This window comes from Bos mutus, chromosome 8 (genome assembly GCF_027580195.1).
Source record: "Bos mutus isolate GX-2022 chromosome 8, NWIPB_WYAK_1.1, whole genome shotgun sequence".
Taxonomy (NCBI): Eukaryota; Metazoa; Chordata; class Mammalia; order Artiodactyla; family Bovidae; genus Bos; species Bos mutus.
In genome coordinates, this window is record NC_091624.1 from 37,355,524 (window position 1) to 37,378,256 (window position 22,733).

Consider the following 22,733-nt stretch of genomic DNA (forward strand, 5'->3'; position numbering starts at 1 on the left):
TTTTCAGCTTTACCTTGAAGTCAGTTGATAGAAGAAATGTCTAATTGAATAGTTTCTTCAGATGTGAAATTTCAGTGAAACTGCTTAGCTTATTTGCTTCAGCTCCTTCTGTTGTAGCAGCTTTTAAATTAACAGCATTAATTTGCAGGATAATCACACTTGTACATCTGAGTGCCTTGGTTTTTATTAGTATTGGTGAAAACTATTCAACAACTAAGAGGCACTCTGTGTATAGACCTGGGAAATAAGTGTCTCCAGTTCTTGAACACAACAGGGGTCTCATAGCCACACTTGTTTTTGCCATTTGCTGTCTCATAATGTGACTCCTAATGCGGAGCCATTGTCAGCTGTCATTCTGTTATTTCTTGACACGGCCAACGTTTATGGTTATCTTGAATAGTCACTCTGCTAGACTTCAGTAATTTGTCATCTGCTCTCTTTTATGAGGGTCACTACATGGTTTTTCGCTATGACAGCCTTATTAACAGCCTTGAAAGCATATTTTACTTGATAGAGGTAGCCCTCAAGTGAAAAAATTGATGTGACTGCTAACGCCAGCACAAAGGACAGATTGGTGCACTCACTGTTTCAGGGTACAGCCTTTGGTATTCATGGCACCTGAATCAGCCGATAAGCTCCATCTGGAACTTGTGGGAGTCCCCTTCTATCCCTCTTCAAATAGTATCCTATACCTACATGCCCTGTTCATGTGCCAGTTAGTTGTATACTGTACTTTCTCCATTTGAGACATCATTTAGTTTTACTTCTACAATAAATATTGTGACTGTTAAGCATGTACTTAGGTCAGTATCTCTAGTCATTTATATTATTTATCTGAAGCCAATGCTGTTGTTGATTCCCCAGGAAAGGCTCATGGGAATAATCATTCCAGTGTTCTATGGTGCTGGTAATTATTTATGCCCTTTATAAAGTCATTTTTTTTGGCTATACATGTTTGGCTCTTACTTCCTCTACTTGAGTATCTTAAAATGTTTATTTTCTTTTTGCATTAAAGCATTGCTTTTGACAAGTTTATTGATAACTCTGATTTCTTTCCCTTAGAAGTCTTATTATTTCTGCCTACATACACATGGATATTTTTGTTTTAAAGTCCAGCTATTTTACTAGAAAATATCCTAGTGTGGATTGTTATGCATTGATATTCTTAAGTATGGTGTGTTTTTCTTCAAAAATTTAAACATTATTCTATTTGCTTTCCACACATTTTTCTTGAATTTTAGTTTTAAATCTTTGTACTGTTCCTTTTCTGTCCTTGTCATCTTCAGAGACTTGTATTCTCCACAGATTGAGGTTGGGTTGTCTTTTGCCTACATTCAACATTTGACACTTTCTTTTCTCCCATTCCTTTATCTTTTTCCTTTTTTAAATTTAGTTTTTACTTTTAAGTATTTTTCCTCTTTTGTCTTTTATTTCTCTTATAGCATTAGTTGTTAAGTTTATTTTTGTGTTCTTTTCAGTTTAGTTTTTACTTTCATTTCTAAATTAGAAAAATGTAGACATAAAATGTTATTCTTTTATGTTTTTATCTTTTTCTTCATGCTCAGTCTTTTAGTACATACTGAAACAGAAGACAGCTGTTTTGCTTTTTTCCCTAGGCACCTTTTTGGTGTACTGTCATTGGTTATGGGGGATATTACCTTGCTTATTCTTTTTCTCTTATACTAACTTTGTATTGGGTTTGACCTTTATTTTTAGATAGCTCATTTTTATGTGAACTGAGTCTTGAACTTCTACATGGCATCATGATTCACAGTGGCTTTTCTCATATCAGTGTTTCCTCTTTACCTATGTAGTTATGTTGGCTTGCTTTCTGAGATTTCCTGGCTTTGTTCTGTTCCCCCAGTGTGGACTTTTTTTTGAATTTTCTGTATATGTGGCCCAATTTTGATTCTACTTCCAGTATTTTCTCTCAATGGAACTTTAGCTGGTCAGTTCAGTTCAATTCAGTTGCTCAGTCGTGTTGCTCTTTGCGACCCCATGAACTGCAGCACTCCAGGCCTCCCTGTCCATCACCAACTCCTGGAGCCTACCCAAACTCATGTCCATTGAGTTGGTGATGCCATCCAACCATCTCATCCTCTGTTGTCCCCTTCTCCTCCTGCCTTCAATCTTTCCCAGCCCCAGGGTCTTTTCAAATGAGTCAGCTCTTCGCATCAGGTGGCCAAAGTATTGGAGTTTCAGCTTCAACATCAGTCCTTCCAATGAACACCCAGGACTGATCTCCTTTAGGATGGACTGGTTGGATGTCCTTGCAGTCCAAGGGACTCTCAAGAGTATTCTCCAACACCACAGTTCAAAAGCATCAATTCTTCGGCGCTCAGCCTTCTTCACAGTCCAACTCTCACATCCATAGATGACCACTGGAAAAACCATAGCTTTGACTAGATGGACCTTTGTTGGCAAAGTAATGTCTCTGCTTTTTAATATGCTGTCTAGGTTGGTCATAACTTTCCTTCCAAGGAGTAAGCGTCTTTTAATTTCATGGCTGCTGGTCAGTTTCAGTAGTTTATGATGGTACTACTCCTGCCTATTTCAACCTTTCTGCAATTCTGTAACTTAGTTTGCTATTGGAGTTGTCAAAACCCTATAGTACCAGGTGCTGTGCACAAATTGGCCAACCTTACTTTCAAGTAAATGCCACTTGGCTACATGGGGTTTCCTGTTCTTCGACTAGTCAGACACCCCAGTGCTGGCCTCTGCCACAGTTAATTCCATGCAGATGTTGTAACTGTTGTTTTTTTTCTTGTCATGTTTGTATTTTGAGGTTTGTAAGAGATACCTTGCCACCTAGTTTTATGTTGTTGTTATCCCTGGGATTTAAAAAAATATATATTTATTTATTTGGCTGTACTGGGGCTTAATTGAGACACAAGGGATCTTTTAGTTGTGGCATACAAATTATTAGTTGTTGCATTTGAGATCTTGTTCCCTGACCAGGGATCAAGCCTGGGCGCCCTGCATTGAGAGCACAGAGTCTTAGCCACTGGACCACCAGAGAAGTCCTGTCCCTGGGATTTTAGTTTTGCTGTAAAGTTAGAACAAAGATGTTTCTTTGTGCAGACACAGTTTCACTATCAAATTTCATAAATTTATCATTGCTGCAGTGTTCTCTACAGTTAATATTCCAATTTTGTCAATGTGGAACTTTCATTTATTCCAATAAAGTCATTTACTCCAATAATGTCTTTTATATCATGTTTCTTTCCAGTACAAAATCATTATATCCTATTTGCTTGACAAGTCATTAATTTGGAACCGTTCTCAGCCTTTCTTGGTCTTCTGAAATAATAGCAATTTTGAAGAATGCCAGTTATTATAAAAAATGTTCAGTTTGAATTTGTTTGGTGTTTCCTTATGAGTAGATTTAGGTTATAGATGTCTATTTGGAATGCTGTTTAACTCACATGGAGTATTTCTGAGTCCCATGTGTAGCACCACATGATGTTTCTGCCCTCACTGGGGATGTTAATTTTGATCACTCAGTCAAGGTTTTGCCCATTTCCCTTATTGTTATGATGTCTTTGCCAACAACTAAGAAATAATCTTTCTGGAGACACTTTGAGACCCTGTGTAAATAACCTCTTCCTCATTGAACTTTCCCCTTTAGAATGAGCATTCGTTGATGATTCTTCTTTGAATTAATTTTTCCTGTGGTGGTTGCAAAATGAAGATGTTTCAGCTCTCCTACACTCTTGTTTCATAGTCTTTTTTATCATATTAGTAAGTTTATTTTTTTAAAGATTACTCTTACTAATGATCTACAAAGTAAAATGAAACCAAATAGAGATCATCTTTATTTTCAATTGGTTAAATTTGCATTTTTTAAAAACTGAATTTTGAGAAAGCAGACCCTTTACACTGTTAATTATAAATTTTTGCAGCCTTTGTGAGGAGCATTTTTGAGCAGATGTATGAAACTTCTTTTAACGTTTTTCTAGATAGTAGTTTGACCCATCTTTGTATGTATTCTAAGGAAGCTATCCTGGATATATATATATATATAGAAGATTAAGTGTAATAATGACTCCTGTAGTGTTTAGATTGTAATGAAAGTTTATAGAGTAAAATGCAAGACCTATCTAGTAGATTTTTATGCAGCCAATAAACATAATACAGGTGTTTACAGTCGATAATGTGACCCTACAAAGTAGTAATGGTTAATATTTTGCTTTTGATATCAGAGAAAATTATGTAAGTGCCAAGTAAGTAGTTTTTGGTATTAGGTAGTTACCTTATGAGTCACTGTGATTTTCTTGTGGGCTGTGTGTAAGTTTTGTTATTTAAGGAAATTTATGTTAAGCGATGAGCATTCATATGCTTGGATTGGAGCAAGGCTGAGTGAATATGAGTGAGGCATGATTTTTAGACTTGAAGTTCAGAGACTAGGAGGGCTTGGTATTAGGGAAAATGGACAGAAATTAATCATGTGGGATTTTAGCACCAAGAGCCCCAAATGTATTTTTAATTTTATTATTTATTTTTATAGAAGTATAGTTGATTTATAATGTGTTAATTGCTGCTCTACAGCAAAATGATTCATATATTTATATAGTATATATATATTTTTTATCCTAGTGGGTTTTTAAAAATTGCTTATTTTTATTTTTGACTGCACTGGGTCTTTGTTGCTGTGCTCAGGCTTTGCTCTAGTTGTAGTGAGTAGGGGCTACTCTCTGGTTGTGGTGTGTGGACTTCTTGTTGCAGAAGCTTCTCTTGTTGAGCATGGGTTCTAGCTACATGTCACATGGGCTTAGTAGTTGTGGCTTAAGGGCTCTAGAGTGGAGGCTCAGTAGTTGTGGTGCATGGGCTTAGTTGCTCCGTGGCATGTGAGATCTTCCCATACCAAGGATTGAACCTGTGTCCTCTGCATTGTGAGGCATATTCTTAACTATTGGACCACCAGGGAACCCTGTCCCAGTGGTTTACTTTGACTCATAAGTGGTTGCCACTACCCAAAATTCAGATATATAATGTGGAAGTGCCATCTTTCCAGAACTCATTTTCCCCTTTGGTTTTCCCTTTTACCTCATTTACTTATTTCATACCTTGGTTCTTTAGGCTGCAGCACTGGGACTTCTCCTGTGAGGGTGTATGTAAAGAAGGCCCTTATGTATACTGATGAGGATTGAGGTAAAATTGGCCATATGTGTAGACAGTGTTTCTGTAATGTAAACATCTTTGTGTAATGTACTAGCACTTCAGCTGAGATCACAGCAGGCATAGGTTGGGATCAAAGGATTGGCCATTTGGTTGGAGGGAACTGGCCAAAGCTATCTGGAGCTTGAATAATCAGCCACACACATGAACTGGAAAGGTCTTATGAAAAGTGTTTTTACATTGTAAAAAATACTAACATCCCCCTCATCCCCGCTGTCAAGATTATTATGAATCTATATTTAAAGCGGGCTTCCCTGGTGGCTCAGAGGTTAAAGCATCTGCCTGCAATGTGGAGAATCCCATGGACGGAGGAGCCTGGTGGGCTACAGTCCACGGGGTCGCAAAGAATTGGACACGACTGAGCAACTTCACTTTCTTTTCTTTTCATATTAAAAGCAAAGATGAAAAGCTGTTTATTATTAGCATTTAGTGAAGCCCCCACCCCAAGCTCATTCAATAATTTAAATGATTTAACTTTAAAAATGTTTATGTTAGGAGCTAGTAGAGATTTTAGCTGGCAGTAGTAACTTTACTTAAATAAAATTACTCCAAAATAGTTTATTATTTATTTTGTCTGTGCTGGGTCTTCATTGCTGCGTGGGTTTTTTCCTAGCTGTGGGGGCTACTCTCTAGTTGAGGATCACGGGCTCTAGGGTCTGTGGACTCAGTAGTTGTGGCTCCCAGGCTCTAGAGCACAGGCTCAATAGTTGTGGTTGCTCTGCTGCATGTGGAATCTTCCTGGACCAGGGATCAAACCTGTGTCTCCTGCATTGGCTGGCAGATTCTTCACAACTGAGCCACCAAGGAAGCCCTGGAATAATTTCAGATTTATTAGAATGTTGCCGAGACACCAGAGATTTCCTGTATATCCCTCATCTGGTTTTATTGTCACAATTATGGTACCTTTGCCAGAGCCAAGGAACCAGATTGGTATGTTGCTGTTAACTCACTGCACAAGAGTTACCTTTTCAGATTTTCTTTCAAGTTTTTAAAAAAATCTTTTAATTTTTGTTTATTTATTTATTTTTGTTGTATCATGAAGCTTGTGGGATCTTAGTTTCTTGACCAGGGATTGAATCCATGCCCTCGGTAGTAAAGTGCAGTGTTAACTATTGGACTGCCAGGGAATTCCCAAGAATTACTTTTTTTTTTTTTTTCTTAATGCCTTTCTAAATTTTTAATTGGCAGAAATACTACAAAAGTAAACCTCAAAAATTCAGTAACTTGGGTTTTTTTTTTTTTTTAGAAAAATGGTTTTGAGTGAAAAAAGCAGCTGGAAAAGAATTTTCTCTGTAGCTGACTAATTTTAGTGTTTGAAAGTTGGTTCTTTTAAAATTCTGTTAAATGAAATCGTTAAAAAAACTGTGGCTAAAAATGTAACTTAAAAGTTTTCAATTAGGTAAGTACAGAGTTCTCTTCAGAACTGGTTTTTTTGGAGTTGATAGCAAAGCTCTTTTGCTTTTTGACCGCAAGGCTGTGTTTAAGCCTGTATTCTGGAAGTTTGCACTGCTTCCTGTTCTTCCAGTTTCTGTTATGCTGTAACTTCATCTCCTCAAGGGAAAAAAAATTCAAAAAAGAAAATTTAAATGAGTCACATGGCTAATGAAAATGAACAGGACTTTATTTAGGTCATTTGGCCAAAGGAATGGGACCTTTATGCTATTTAATTTGGTACTTATTTACTTTATGGGAACACATTATATACACTTAAGAGGTCTAAATGCAGAGTCCTTTTGTTTTTTTAGTTAATCAGTATTTCTGTAACCATAGTGATTGAGAACTTTTACCTGTTTGCATCAGGTTTTGGCATTAAATCTTTAACAATTGTATTTGCTTTTCCAGGCAACAGCTGAACAGATGCGTCTTGCTCAAGTGATCTTTGATAAAAATGATTCAGAGTTTGAAGCTAAAGTTAAACAGGTATGTTTCTGGCAAAGGATACTGTTATTTTTGTAATCTATTTTACTGTGCTTTAAAAGGTAATTTCACTAGAGATTCTTATTTTAAATTACGTTTTTTGCTTAGTTGCAAATAATTGGATTTTGAACCAGTGATTAAATACCTGTATTGGTGGCTGCTGCTGCTACAGCTGCTAAGTCACTTCAGTCGTGTCCGACTCTGTGTGACCCCATAGACGGCAGCCCACCAGGCTCCCCCGTCCCTGGGATTCTCCAGGCAAGAACACTGGAGTGGGTTGCCATTTCCTTCTCCAGTGCGTGAAAGTGAAAAGTGAAAGTGAAGTGGCTCAGTCAGGTCCCACTCTTAGCGACCCCATGGACTGCAGCCTACCAGGCTCCTCTCCTCTAAACCATGAGATTTTCCAGGCAAGAGTATTGGAGTGGGGTGCCTAGAATGAAGCAATTTTAGCAGGAGAACCTTTCTGAGTAAGTGTTACGTGTGAACAATGAGCATTTGTGAAAGCAGGCGGACATTGTATATACTTGTGCATAGAGAGTACATTTAGTATTTGACAAATTTTCAGAAAATTTTGTTTGATGTTAAGGAAGAGCTGAATTGCCTTTTCACATATTGTGATGATTCCAACCATAGATTGGAAAAGTTATTAAATTTTAGGGTGATGTCTTCATTTAGAATTTCAGTGAGATAACATTAATTTCATGCTATTCTTTTTTGATAAGAGTTTCTTTCCATCCAAGATTCTAGAAACCAAGCTATAACCCTTACCTTACCTTGGTAGACGTCTCCCAATAATCCTGTAATTCCTTTCAATAATTCCTTATAAGTCCCTTGGTGAACCTTTTACTCTGTTCTTACCTAAGTTGCTGTCATCAGACTTAAAGTGATATTTTTGGAAAGCCATAGAAAGGATTTCTTAAAAAGTCATAGAACCCATTCACTGGAGTGAGGTTTATGAATTACTTGAGACATGCTTCTACATATTTATCTGAAGAGCATGGCAGAGACACAAACAAGAGCACTGGTACAGTTCAGAGCTTTAAGTTTTAACGATGGTTCTCTCTTTTACTAATCCAGTCACTGGGGGAATTTCAACAGTAACTGTGCATCTTAATAACTGCATGTGATGGGTGTTGGGCCACTATAGATTCTTGATAAAACTCTAACCTCATTAGTAGACATCCAAAGACTGGAAAGCTATAGAGTGTATACAGCCTTGCTGGGTAACACAGGAAGGAAATCAGATGGAATGGGGTGGTGTAAAGAGCTGTATTTAGGAGATCAGGAGACCTACCTTTTTGATAGGCTAATTGTTTTATGACCACAGAGAAATCATTTCAGATATTGGGGTCAAAGTATTTTGAAATGCAGCTGATATTGGTGCATATTGAAATAGTTAAATGTAGTTAAACAAACAGATATTTAGATTGTACATTTGCTCACTAATAATTGAGAAACCTATATTGTGCCTAATCTGTGGTTGTTCCTTGTGTTAAACATATTAAATAGCTTAGTATCTCTTGTAGGGAGTCCATCAAGGAGATTTATTTAATTTCAAACAATAGTACCCTAGATAGCTGCCAAATTCTAATTGTGAGACCTTAGAGTGTTATAGGGCTTCTCTGGTGGCTCAGGCAGTAAAGAATCCATCTGCAATGCAGGAGAATTGGGTTCGATCTCTGGGTTGGGAAGATCCCCTGGAGAAGGGCATGGCAGCACTCCAGTATTCTTGCCTGGAGAATTCTATGGACAGAGGAGCCTGGTAGGCTCAGTCCAGGGGGTTGCAAAGAGTCGGACACGACTGAGTGACTTTCACTAAAGTGTTATAAATTATTTTGTATGTGGAATGTTCTAAACCAAGCAGTGATAGCCCATGTAGGGAATGTTGTCAGAGACTGCTAGACTATTGTACAATGCAAGCAGTTGGACTGGATGTTTGGCAGTTGTGGCCATATACTCATACTTGGTCTTTGGGAGGGCTTCTCTGATGGCTTATACTGCAAAGATTCTGCCAGCAGTGTGGGAAACCCAGGTTCGATCCCTAGGTCAGGAAGATCCCCTGGAGAAGGAAACAGCAACCCACTCCAGTATTTTTTGAAGTATATATAGTCCCGCTTAACATTTGAGCAGTTTAGAAACTTGGGAATCCCAGGCCTGTGAACTAGTTTGAGCAGTCATAAAACTGATCCTGAATGTTCTGAGAATGTTGGTATGTATGTATGTATATGCTGCTGATTAAGAATCTGATGCTTGGTCAGCTTGGAGGAAGGTTGATTTGTAGCTTGACTTTGCCAGTTTTGGTGGAAAGACATGGAGTCACCAAAAAAGCAGGTAAACCTGATATTAGATTGTACACTCAGAGTCTGGAAGAGGCCATCTTCATGTGGAAGGATTGCATAATCTTTGTCTTTATATAGTAGAATCTTAAAATTAATATCAAGTGCCAATTTTGGGTTCCCCTAATCATTTTCTTATAATTTCAACAGCTTATGGAGGTGACAGGAAAAAATCAGGATGAATGCATAGTGGCTCTCCATGACTGTAATGGAGATGTCAACAAAGCTATCAACGTATTGCTGGAGGGGAATTCAGACACTGTAAGTATTATTAATTGATTTGCATTGCTAAACTTTGTCTCTAGTTTCATATTGCATTTTCAGCTTTACCTTACTTGGTGGAGGTAGAGGGAATTATGGGTGCCATTCCATATATATTTTAGAACCACAAAGAACACTAACGAGAAATGTCTGTTTGTTATATACGTATGGTTTCTTCATGACGTTGTAGAATCTGAAGACTCTAAAGAGAACTTGGTCATCTAGTCCGGCCTTACACAGTTGCCAAAATTCTCTGAGCCTGTGGACATTTCACTACCTGAAAAACTTCTGGCTCCACTGCTTATGTTCCTTCATCTCAATCATCACCTCTCTCTACTCCTTATATCTCTAGGTTAACAGAAAATCAGGATTTGCTGTTATATCTATTTGCTTATGTGTCGACACTTTTTCATGACAGCCTGACAGCTATATAAAATAAGAAAAAAAAATTTTTTTAAGCTTTGTAAAGTTTGAGGAATGCACATGGCACACTAAAGCTCCTCCCTTTGTATTTTAGAAAGGGTGCTGCTAAAGCCACACCAGAGGCAGGTGTCAGTTCTGATCTTTTGATTTCTAAATAGAAATTACACAGTATTTCATTTGTATTTTTTCATTGAGGAAATAAATTTCAGAGCAGATTAAAACAGTCATTCACCTAAGTGGAGTATAAAGATGAGCACATCAAAAAGTGCCTTCCTTATTGTTTAGGTTTAATCAGGTTCTCATTTTTACAGGTAGACTTTGTTAGGCATAGGCTGTATTAAAATGAACTACTGTGACAAGCTCAAAACTGAAATGAGTATCTTTTTATTTAATAGGAAAGCAGGTGGAATGAAATTTATAATTATAAACATCAGATAATTGGGAAAATACTTCATTATTTGAGTATAGCAGTATCTGGCTAAAATTCTGTGCAAGATAACACTGGTCCAACATGATAAAACTACCAAATACGTCAGTTTGTCAGGAAAATGCATGATGTTAAGTGAGGAAATCAAATTTTGAAGAGTTCTTATTTGCTAACACTTAGGCATGTATTTGGAGAAGGCAATGGCACCCCACTCCAGTACTCTTGCCTGGAGAATCCCATGGACGGAGGAGCCTGGTAGGCTGCAGTCCATGGGGTCGCTAAGAGTTGGACCTGACTGAGCGACTTCACTTTCACTTTTCACTTTCATGCATTGGAGAAGGAAATGGCAACCCACTCCAGTGTTCTTGCCTGGAGAATCCCAGGGAGGGCGGAGCCTGGTGGGCTGCTGTCTATGGGGTTGCACAGAGTCGGACACGACTGAAGCAACTTAGCAGCAGCAGCAACAGCAGTAGCAGCAACAGCAGTAGCAGGCATGTATTTGCCGGATTTTATAACATATGGGGAATGGTCGGCCCATTGCTAATGAATGCAGTGTAGAATGGGTCTCATTTTTTAAAATGACCTGAAGGACTGAATTGCTCTTATTTATTTATTTTTTTTCAAAAAAAAAGCACTGAATAAATGAAATATTTCCAGATTGTTAATTTGAGGGGCCTGTTTTCTTTTATATGGTAGAGATAGGCCTGGATGCTGTTTTCTCTTGCCTTTCCTTTAGCTCCCACAGATTCATCATTCATTTTCTGTGGTGGCTGGGTTAATCTTTTAAGTCTTAAATGAACATCCAGTTCTATCTCAATAAAGAGTTTCAACTTTCCTTTTCTCATTTGGAACTGAACTCAAAGGAGGTAGTTCTGGGCTGAAAGTTATAAAAGTCTCTTTGATTACCTCTAGAACTTAGAAATCACACAGTTGGGGGGTAGATCTGCCATGTTGTTTTCTTAAAAGATTGGAAGCTTGCGAATTAGGGCCTGAACACAGACACGACAAAAGACCTTTGCCTGTTTGGAGGTGAGAGGGCTATAGGGGAAATGGAGAGGCAGAGGGAAAGTCCTTTTGAAACCCTGGTTTGTTTAGGATCATTCTGTGGTCCATCCTTCATCCTGTTTGCCTTGTTCTTACTTTGTTGTCTGCAGCAGCCATGGGTAACCAGCTGTAAGGAGTATCTTCCCCTGCCTGTGGTAGATTATTTGGAGTGGGCAGTTAGAGAATGTGAACATAGTAGGCTTGATTGGTAGGAGCAGGAACTGTTCAAAATAAACTGTGAAAGCAAACCAATCTTATCCTATTGGCTAATCTTGTTCTGTAACAAGGCCTTCTGAAAGAAAATGGTTACTTTGAAAAAATAGTGGAATTGTCTTCACTATTTGTAGGGGTGCATTTGTCTATCTAATAGAGTAGTTGTCAAAGGAAACCACTGAACAGAATCTTAAGTACTGAACTTTTCCTTTCATTAAAGTGCTGTTTTGTTTGTGTGACAAAATAGTTTTGAAGTTTAAGTCACTTGCATTAGTGTAAAAAAAAAAAAAAAAAAAAATATATATATATATATATATGTTTGTATTTCTTATATGTATGTATGTATGGTGCGTGCTCAGTTGTGTCCAACACTTTGTGATCCTACGGGCTGTAGCCTGCCAGGCTTTTCTGTCCATGGGATTTTCCAGGCAAGAATACTGGATTGGGTTGCCATTTCCCTCTCCAGGGGAAGTTTCCGACCCAGGGATTGAACCTGCCTCTCCTGTGTTGCCTGCATTGGCAGGGGGATTCTTTCCACTGAGCCACTTGGGAAACCTGTTTGTATTGTTTAGTTCTTGGCAAATATAAAGGGGTAGGAGAGTGATTTTGAATGAACTGGCCTAGACAGCTGCTTTTCTGATTGCTAAATATGGTATTTTGGAAGACAGTTTCTGTTAACATTTCTTCAAATCTATTATACAGGTAGCAAAATATAGATGACAAAGGTTGCCAGAAGTTCTGTTGAAAATCTTTTGTAATTATTTGGTTTTCTTTGAAAGCCTGTGTGCATGCATGTAGACTGTTTTGCAAATGTGCAGTTGTATTCCCTTTAGGATTCACTGTGGTGTTAGTCCATTTGCCCCTTAAAAGTTCCTTGCCCTGCTTTCCTCCCCATGTAAGTTCTCGTTAGTTTTTGATCACAAGCCAAGACTTGCTTAGGGGTATCCTTTGCTGAATGAAAATAGGGTAAGATGTTACTGTCTCTCAAATGTATTATATAGAAATCTTACATATTTGTCATGTTTATTCATATCAGCGAACATAATAGATGGAGTTTATATGTTGTGGAATTTCTTTTCTGGAATAAATAAGCTTTATTGTTTTTGTCAATTAAAAAACAATGCAGAACAATAAAAAAGGTAAATGATCTTAAAAGGCCCTCACTTGGATAACTACTACTTTTTCCAGCGATACACAAGCTCCTATTTGAGCTTAAAAATGTAATCCTATTTTATACAGTTTGCTGATAGCTTGTGTCGCTTATATATTATGGCTCTCTTTCTATGAACACGTGGATTACTCGTTAACTAGCTATGTATTTCTCACTTTATGAATGTTCTAGAGCAGGTAATCTGTTAAGCTAAATATTTGGGAAATTTTCCATCCTTCTGTTCTGTGGTTCATTGTCTGCATATAAATGTTTGTACAATTATCAGATTATTTTCTCTGAATAAAAACCAAAAAATAGAATTACTGGGCCAGAAGTTTTGAACCAATATAAAATTTGGACACTATTGCCAGGTAGGCTTTCTGGAAGGTTAGAATGGATGGATGTTCATCAGAACTGAGAATACCTGATTATTCTACCATAACTATTGGCTGTTGATTTTTTAAAAAATTTATCAAAGCTTAGAGGTGGAAAATGACTCGTTTTAATTTGTATTTTTTTCCACATCCAATCATTTTATGCACTTAGGTTTTTTGGATAACAATTTTTTTTTTAAGTTTAAAATAGTTATTGCTTAGTTTGAAATTGAATCACTTCAAATCCCTTGTGAGTAAATTATGGAAAAATAAATAGAAACGAATGGGTCAGTTTTGGGATCTCCCAGCAACATCCTGATGGATATCCTAATACTCATATCTGTAAGAACATAGTGTTTCGTTCTTTTCACCATGATTTTTCTGCAAATGATTTGATTTGTGGGAGAAAGGAGGTTACATAAATCATTTAACTTCTCATTAGAACAGGTCTTTGGGGGCTGAAATTTTCCGTATTTAAAAACTAACCTCAAATTTGTCAACCACTAAATTCTTTAAGATGGTTATCTTAGACAATGAATAGGGAAAATTGTATTCCTGAGATTTTAGGGTAAAATCTTACAGTCTTTGAACTAGTTCTATATATTAATAGGTGTTTGGCCAACTACTGAGGTAGGTGGGGATGGTATAGAGTGGGAGCTTGGGGAAATAACATTTGCTTTATTCTTATCAGTATAGGAAAAGGCTCTGTCGTGGGACAACATACAGTATGTTGTCAGTTAAGCTAGTGATGTAATCTTTTGTGCTCTCCAAGCAGTAGGAACCTAGCAAGAGATTTGCTGTCTTTGTCATCAGAAAGTACAGTATGTTTATGGAGAAGAATTAGAATGGTAGGCATGCAAGGTGTGAGATAGGGGTAATTAGGTTCAAAAGATAAATGCACATACCCTTGATGATTGTACACAGTTTAAGTGACAGCTCTGAATAAATGCTCTTATTTTCGGTAGACTTCATGGGAGACTGTAGGAGGGAAGAAGAAGAATTTTGGAAAAGAAAGTTCAGAAAACAAAGAGAATAGAGAGAAGAGAAGTGAGAGAGAAGTGAGCCGTGGACGTGGAAACAACAACCGGAAAGTAAGAGGTGGCAATCGTGGGAGAGAGTGTAAGTACAGACCTTTTAGCCTCAGCTTTGCTTTATGAAAATTTTCATGCATACTAAAAAGCTGTGAGAATGATTCAATGAATGCCCATAAATCCATTTCCTTAATGCAATATTTGTTAATATAAGTAACACTTAGCTACAACTGAGTAGTTTGTTAGAAACCCAGCTAATGCAGTTTCATATTAGCACTGACCTGGGCTGTAGGTAGTTCTGTTGTGTCTTAAGACTGCCTCCTCTAATCTAGTGCATCTCCTAATTTTAAAGAAGGGTTTTTTTGTTGGCTGATAGATAAAGCTATTTATTCTTCCCTACTTATGGATATTCATGGTATTTGCAGAGTTTAAGAGGAAAGTTGTTGAATAGGAAGATTTTTCTCAATACCTTCCATTCAACTCAGGTTTTGGCATCATTTACCCAGAACAACACTACCTTCTGTGCAGGCATACCAAAGTAGCTAAATTATGGATGAATAGAATATAAATATTTAACATGTCCGCTTACAAACTTTCACTAGTTTATTTATTCCACAGATGTTTATCGAGTGTCTACAATGTAGAAGATATTCTTAAAGGTGTACAGCAATGAAGAATACAGAAATCTTTGCCCTTCTAAGACTTTTTAAAAATATATATACTTTTATTTATGTATTTATTTGGCTGTGCTGGGTCCTAGTTGTGGCATGCCAGATCTTTAGTTGCAGGCATGTGGGATCTAGTTCCCTGACCAGGGATTGAATCTGGGGCCCCTGCATTGGGAGCACAGAATCTTAGCCACTGGACCACAGGAAAGCCCCTGCCCTTCTAAGACTTTGCAGGGAGGTAGTGTGAGATGTGGAGAAGGTGATGGCACCCCACTCTGGTACTCTTGCCTGGAAAATCCCATTGACAGAGGGGCCTGTTGGGCTGCAGTCCATGGGGTCGCTCAGAGTCGGACACGACCGGGCGACTTCACTTTATTTTTTCACTTTCATGCATTGGAGAAGGAAATGGCAACCCACTCCAGTGTTCTTGCCTGGAGAATCCCAGGGACGGGGGAGCCTGGTGGGCTGTCGTCTATGGGGTAGCACAGAGTTGGACATGACTGAAGCGACTTAGCAGCAGCAGTGTGAGATGTAATAATAAAAAAGAAGAGTAACATTTTATGTTAATATGACAGTATTTTAATGGCGTTATGTAGAAATTATGTTCTGGGGAAAAACAAAGGGAGAGAGATGGGAATTACAAATAGGGGTTTGACAAATTTAGAGAGTAGCCATGGAAAGCCTCACTAACAGCTTGCAGAGTTAAGCCCTGAAAGAGGGGAGCAAGCTGTGCCAGTATTGTTCATAAAGATTCTATATTATATAGAGTCACTAATGCCAATATAGGAACGAGGAGAAGAAAAGACTGTGTTAACAGTTAACTTCCCCAAGAACTCAGTATTCCCTTGGTATTGCAGTTGGCTAGTCTTTGCCTTTCCAGGCTTTGAACTTGACCAGTGAGCAAATTTTCTTGCATATCGTTGCATAACAAAGGTAATTTTTTGGAAGTAAACTTAACCTTATGTGATGGAAAGTCCAAACAAAAAAAAAAGTAGTATGTCATTTTGATTTCTTTTTGAATTTTCACCTACAAATTAAGCAAGTTCTGCTGTCAGTTTTTTGAGCCACTCTGGCTTGGTTTTGTTTATCATATTTTCCAAACCCTTTGGTTAAATTTTAACCTTTTTTAAAACACCTTTTTGTTGTTGTTGTTGAGGGGCAGGAGGAGTCTTTTTGTCCTTGTCTTTAGTAGCTGTTTGCTCTTTTTCACTTTAGTTAGAGGTGAAGAGAACGGAATTGATTGCAATCAAGGGGACAAGCCTTCAGATCGAGGCAAGCGAGCTCGTGGTAGAGGTAAGAGAATGAGGAGGAAGGAGACACTTGTGATAGGGAGAAGGAGGCAGGCTGTTCATATGCTCAGTTCACTGAGGGCAGTGTACTGTGAAAGAACGGTTGATCTGAAATCTTTTGATTCATTTACTGATGCCTATAAGTGAAATGTTTGAATTATATAATTTTGAGGAACCCTATTGGTTGTTTTCAGATGAGCTGAGAAAGGCCCTTTGTGTGAATAATTTAAAATTTGAACCTCTGACCAAAAAGTTATTAAGTTCTCCTGTGTTGGACTTTAACAGATGTGTTTTACCCATATGGTAATAGTTTTAAAATCATTTGCCCATTGATTACCCCCATCCAGTGTTTTCTGTTAGTGATCATTTCTTTGCATTTATTAATTTGGGATGTCATTAAGCCACTTCAAGAATGTAGTTCCACATATTTAGAGTTGTAACTGAATTTTCTTAGGGCTCTAAAAATCAAGATACATAATGTAATAGGAATATCTTGTTTTGGTTCAGTAAAGCTACCTGAATTGACCGATATTTTGTTTGATCCATTGTTCCACTCAGTTGTGACTGTTCTCCAAATGTGCATTTTACAGTGGCAGAATTTCTTTTAATCAGAAATATTACGGATAGAAATTAATGTAGGTATACTGCATATGCTATGAATTCCCTTGGCTATTCATCCAGTTATCATTTACTAAATTTCTACTATCTGGGCCAAAAGTAAATAATTTTCAGAGATCAGAAAAGGGCAGAATTATATACTAATTTGTTGGGCACAGTGAAAAGAAGGTTGTGCTTTAAAAACAGATTTCAATTGTAATTCCCTTTTCTAGATTTTTTCTTATTTCAAGCACAGAGAAAAATGGAGAGAGTAAATGAACCCCGAGGCCCTTCATGTTTAGTCAGTAATGTTTAAGGATTTTAGCCATATATGCTCTATATATCTCTACCTTTCTTGTCTGTAGAAATATTTAAAGTAGATTTTTGTGGATATTTTATCATATATTATTGTGGTAAGCACCTGTAAAAAATGTATGTGATTTTATATGTAACCATGATGCTGTTTTCACACTTAAAAATATTATCTAATAATCTGTACACAAAGTTTCCTGATTATTTTAAAAATGACTTTGTAATTGATTTATTTTTCTTAAAAAAGTTTTTTTATTTGGCAGTATCAGGTCTTATTTGAGAGCAAGGGGGATCTTTCTTTGCAGTGTGTGGGCTTCCCTCTCTAATTGTGGTGCTCTGACTCCAGAGTGCTCAGCCTCAGTAGTTAACGTGATGCGAGTTTAGCTGCCTTATCACATGTTGCACAACCAGTGCTTCAAAAGTTGAACAAATTGGGCTCTGAAGTTTTGCCTCATGCTCCATACTCACTGACCTCTCGCCAATCGACTACCACTTCTTCAAGCACCTCGACAACTTTTTGCAGGGAAAATGCTTCCACAATCAACACGAGGCAGAAAATGATTCCCAAGAGTTCATCAAATTCTGAAACATGGATTTTTACGCTACAGTAATAAATTTATTTCTCATGGCAAAAACATGTTGACTGTAATAGTTCCTATTGTGATTAATAAAGATGTGTTTGAGCCTAGTTACAGTGATTTAAAATTCATGGTCTAAAACCACAATTACTTTTCTACCAACCTAATAGTTACTGGATTACACAATATACACAGAAGTGCTCAGGGTATGGTTTTGACATTTTATTTTAAAACAAAAAAACAGCAGAATTTTGTAGAGTGTTTACCCAGAGTCCCCAAACTTTTTAATATTTTGCTGCATTTGCATTGTCATTTTCTCTCTATGTACATACTATTTTTTTTCCTGAAACCATTGTGTGTGCATTTCAAACATAATGCCATTTTACCCCTAAATATTTCAGTGTGTAAACTCCTAAGAAAAAAGATACTGCTTATAGAACTACCTTAAAATTATAAAATCAGGAAATTACTGTTGTTACAATCTATTTGGCCTTATTCAAAACTTTCCAGTTATCCTGCTAATGTCCTTAGTAGCAAGCAAATATTCTGGTCCAGTATCCAGCCAAGATCACACACAGTTTTTATTTCCCATGTCTGTTTACTGTTCAATCTAGAACAGTTTATCTGTCTGGAATAGTCTTCCTTTGTCTTTCATGGCCTTGATGACACTTTGGAGCATCTCTTTTGTAAAAAGACCTTCATTAACAATCTGAGAAGTTTCCTTATGATTAGATCATGTTACTGGTTTTTGGTAGGAATGCCACAGAATGATATAGCTGTCTTTCTCAGTACATCATATTAGAGGGTACACGATACAGATTTATCTCATTACTAGTGATGTTAGCTTTGATTACTTAAGGAAAGTGGTTTCTGCCAAGTTTCTCCTTTGTAAAGTTACTCCTTCCTTCCTTGTAATTAATACATATTTTTTTCAGGGGAGTGCTCTGAGACTGTAAATGACCATTTTCCCATCAGACTTTTCTTCACTGGTATTAGAATCCATTAATTTTTTCCTGAAATAATTATTGTGGCACATTTATAATCAGACTTTTTTGCTAAAGAAAAGCTAATATATGAGACATGATGATAGACTCTGTGATTTCTTCCTCTTTGAATTCCTGGGGCATTTGCTGTTGTCATTTGACTCATTTATGCTACTTTACAGTTGGGGAAGATTATTCCTATCTTTCTGTAGATGAAGCCTGAACCAGGGACAACTTGCCTGAGTCCTAAGTCTCTGAGTGAAATAATCCCCAGAGATGCCCTGTTGGGCTGAACTGGTCTCTGGGCAGGTGGCCAGCTCATCGTCAACACAGCAGCCATCTTTATCATTGAACCAGCTCTGAAAATCTGGGAACTTTTGCCAGTACAAAAAACTTTAGAACTAACTTTAAACTTTAAAATCTTTAACATCTTAAAGATCATGACCTGGAGTGTGCAGTGATAAATTCAAGTCCACACAGTTTCTGGCAGATTTGGCTGTTATCAAAGCCCTGCTTACAGTCTCCTGGGGATGAGAGAGGGATTGCTTTCTACTTATTTTTCTTTAGGTTGCACATGTTTGGTCCTGGGGGAGTATCTGTTATTTGGATTTGCCTCTTCTAGTAAAGATGATTAGGTGTCCTCTGTGTTTTGGCTTTTTTCAAGGAAAGTGAGCAACTTTTTTACTCTGGTTCTCAGTGTAATACATAATATTAAACAATTAAAAATTTGAGCAGTTATTCAACATAGATGTAGTATAGAGTCCCTAGAGAGACCTATATGAGTAAAGTTTTAGCATTTATCATAACGTTGATTTATTCTTTATGATTATCTACTTTAATCTTGTTTTTCTCTATTTTATGAACCCAGGTCTGTCTTCTGAGCTGTTAGATGAAAACAGGTATTTGTACCAGGTCATGATAAAGGGAAATGTATACATATCAAAAACAATATTGCTAGTAGCATTACTAGCCAGGTGAAAAGGAGAGAACAGTTTTGTTAGCTTGTTAAAATGTACGTGAATATGGATTTTATTTGTATTTTTTAAATGTGTTTCTATTTAATTTGGCTGCACTAGGTCTTCGCAGCATGTGGGACCTTACATCTTCATTGTGGCATGCGGGTTCTTTTAGTTGCAGCATGCAAATCTTTAGCTGCAGCACATGGGCTCTAGTTCCCTGACCAGGGATGGAACCCAGGCCCCTGAATTGCAAGTATGGTGTCTTAGCCTCTGAACCACTGGGGAAGTCCTGGATTTGATTTTTGAAAATCTGCTGAAGATATTTGGGTTGTACCTGTTTTGTAGTTGGGTACGGCTGCTGCTGTCTGGGGACATGGAGATATGTAGTTGGTATTGACTTTTTCCAGGGAACTCGCAGGATTTCTTGAGTTTTGGTCCTTAGATTATGTTTTTCTTTTATAAATTTCTTTCTTTTCTTTCATGTACATATTGCTTTCTGGCTCAAAGATTAGATATTATTTAATGATGTCTTAGCAGAATCATTTTTTAAAAATTTACCACTATTAATATGTAACCACTTGTTGGTACCTTTTGTCACACAGTATGCCATTGAATGGGTGCACTTATCAAGAGCAGTTGTATTGTTTAGATTTCTTCACTGGTAACAGTGTTTATTGTAGCCTAAAATGTTTTACATACTCTACAACTCACCCATTTAAATTACATATTTCAGTGGGTTTTAGTATATTTATAGAATTATGCTAGAGGCAGGTTTTATTTTCTTGGGCTCCGAAGTCACTGTGGACAGTGACTGCAGCCATGAAATAAAAAGACGCTCCTTGGAAGAAAAGCTATACAAATCTAGACAGTGTATTAAAAAGCAGAGACATCACTTTGCTGACAAAGGTCAACTATAGTGAAAGCTGTGGTTTTTCCACATTTCTGTACGGATGTGAGAGTTGGAGCAAAAGAAGGCTGAGCGCCAAAGAACTGATGGTTTCAAATTGTGCTGGAGAACACTCTTGAGAGTCCCTTGGACAGCAAGGAAACCAAATCAGTCAATCCTAAAGGAAATCACCCTGATTATTCATTGGAATGACTGATGATGAAGCTCCAGTACTTTGGCCACCTGATGCAAAGAGGCTGCTCATTGGAAAAGACCCTGATGTTGGGAAAGATTGAGGGCAGGAGGAGCAGGGGTGACAGAGAATGGAATGATTGGATTGCTTCAGCAACTCAACAGACATGAGTCTGTGCAAACTCCTGGAGATAGTGAAGGACAGGAAGGAAGCCTGGCATGCTGCAGTTCACGGGGTCGCAAAGAGTTGGACAGGACTTAGTGACTGAACAACAACAACAATACAATTATGCAGCCATCACCATAATCAAAACTATTGATTCCCAATTCCTTCCTCTTCCTCACCACTCCAATCCCAGCAATAAACAACTGGTAATCTGCTTTCTGTGTTTATAGATTTGTCTGTTCTGGACATACAATGTAAATGGAATCTCGTAATATGTGCCCTTTCTGACTGGCTTCTTTGACCTAATGTAATATTTTAAAGGTTCATTGATGTTCTACTTCATATCAGCACAATTTTGTAGCATGTATAAGTACTTCATTTCTTTTTATAGCCAAATAATATTCCATTTTATTATATACTAAGATTTGCCTTTTTTTTTTTTTTAAAGCTTATATGGTGATTCTCCTCTTCCCATCTTATCGTCCTTAACTTTAAGGATAAATATCTTATTCCTAAATTTTGGGTTGTAATCTTGCCCAAACTTGTACATTGAAAGCTTTCTTTTTTTTAACTCCAGTTTCTGACCTTCTTTTAGACTGTGGTATGCTGTGTAAAGTCTTACCTTTGCCTTTTGATGATATTAAAATAGACATTCTAATAATAGGCATTATTAGAATTCTACTTTTTAGGACATTTCCCTCTGTTCCCCTGACTCTTGTAGATTTTTGTCAAGACCATATTTTTTAATAGTTTACCTTGGACTACTGGATAAGTTAACTGTACATGATTAAATATACATTTAATTGTATTAGTATGGTGAATATATCCCTTGACAACAACTTTTCTCTGAATTTGAGTACTCTTAAGTACTAAATGAGAAGGCAATGGCAGCCTACTCCAGTACTCTTGCCTGGAAAATCCCATGGACGGAGGAGCCTGGAGGGCTGCAGTCCATGGGGTCGCTGAGGGTCGGACACGACTGATCGACTTCACTTTCACTTTTCACTTTCACGCATTCATTGGAGAAGGAAATGGCAACCCATTCCAGTGTTCTTGCCTGGAGAATCCCAGGGACGGGGGAGCCTGGTGGGCTGCCGTCTATGGGGTCGCACAGAGTCGGACACGCCCCCATCACAGAGGGGCACTGCTGCTTCTGCTAAGTCACTTCAGTCGTGTCCAACTCTATCTGACCCCATAGATGGCAGCCCACCAGGCTCCCCCGTCCCTGGGATTCTCCAGGCAAGAACACTGGATTGGGTTGCCATTTCCTTCTCCAATGCGTGAAAGTGAAAAGTTAAAGTGAAGTCGATCAGTCGTGTCCGACCTTCAGCGACCCCATGGACTGCAGCCCTCCAGGCTCCTCCGTCCATGGGATTTTCCAGGCAAGAGAACTGGAGTGGGTTACCATTGCCTTCTCCAAAGTGACTTAGCAGTAAGTACTAAATGGAATCATGAAATATTTGTCCTTTTGTGACTGGCCTGTTTTCACATAGCAAAATATCCACAAGTTTCAGTCATATTGTAGCATTTATCAAGATTTCTTTCCTTTTTTGAAAAAGAATTACTTATTTTGGCTAGGCTAGGTCTTTGTTGCTGTGAGGGCTTTCTCTAGTTGGGGCAAGCTGGGGGTACTCTGTAGTTGTGGTGCATGGGCTTCTGGGTTCTAAGTTGTAGGCTTCAGTAGTTGCAGCTCCCGGCTCTAGAGCACAGGCTCAATAGTTGTGGTGCACGAACTTAGTTGCTCCACAG

General features: G+C 37.8%; 1 protein-coding gene across 1 annotated transcript in view; it reads left to right on the forward strand.

Moving 5' to 3' along the window:
• UBAP2 (ubiquitin associated protein 2) overlaps positions 1 to 22,733 on the forward strand; it is a 118,948-nt gene that overhangs the window by 47,335 nt on the left and 48,880 nt on the right. Inside the window, 4 exon segments of the mRNA XM_070375460.1 lie at positions 7,021 to 7,098; positions 9,582 to 9,692; positions 14,289 to 14,442; positions 16,238 to 16,315. Coding sequence (XP_070231561.1) covers positions 7,021 to 7,098; positions 9,582 to 9,692; positions 14,289 to 14,442; positions 16,238 to 16,315 — 421 coding nt within the window.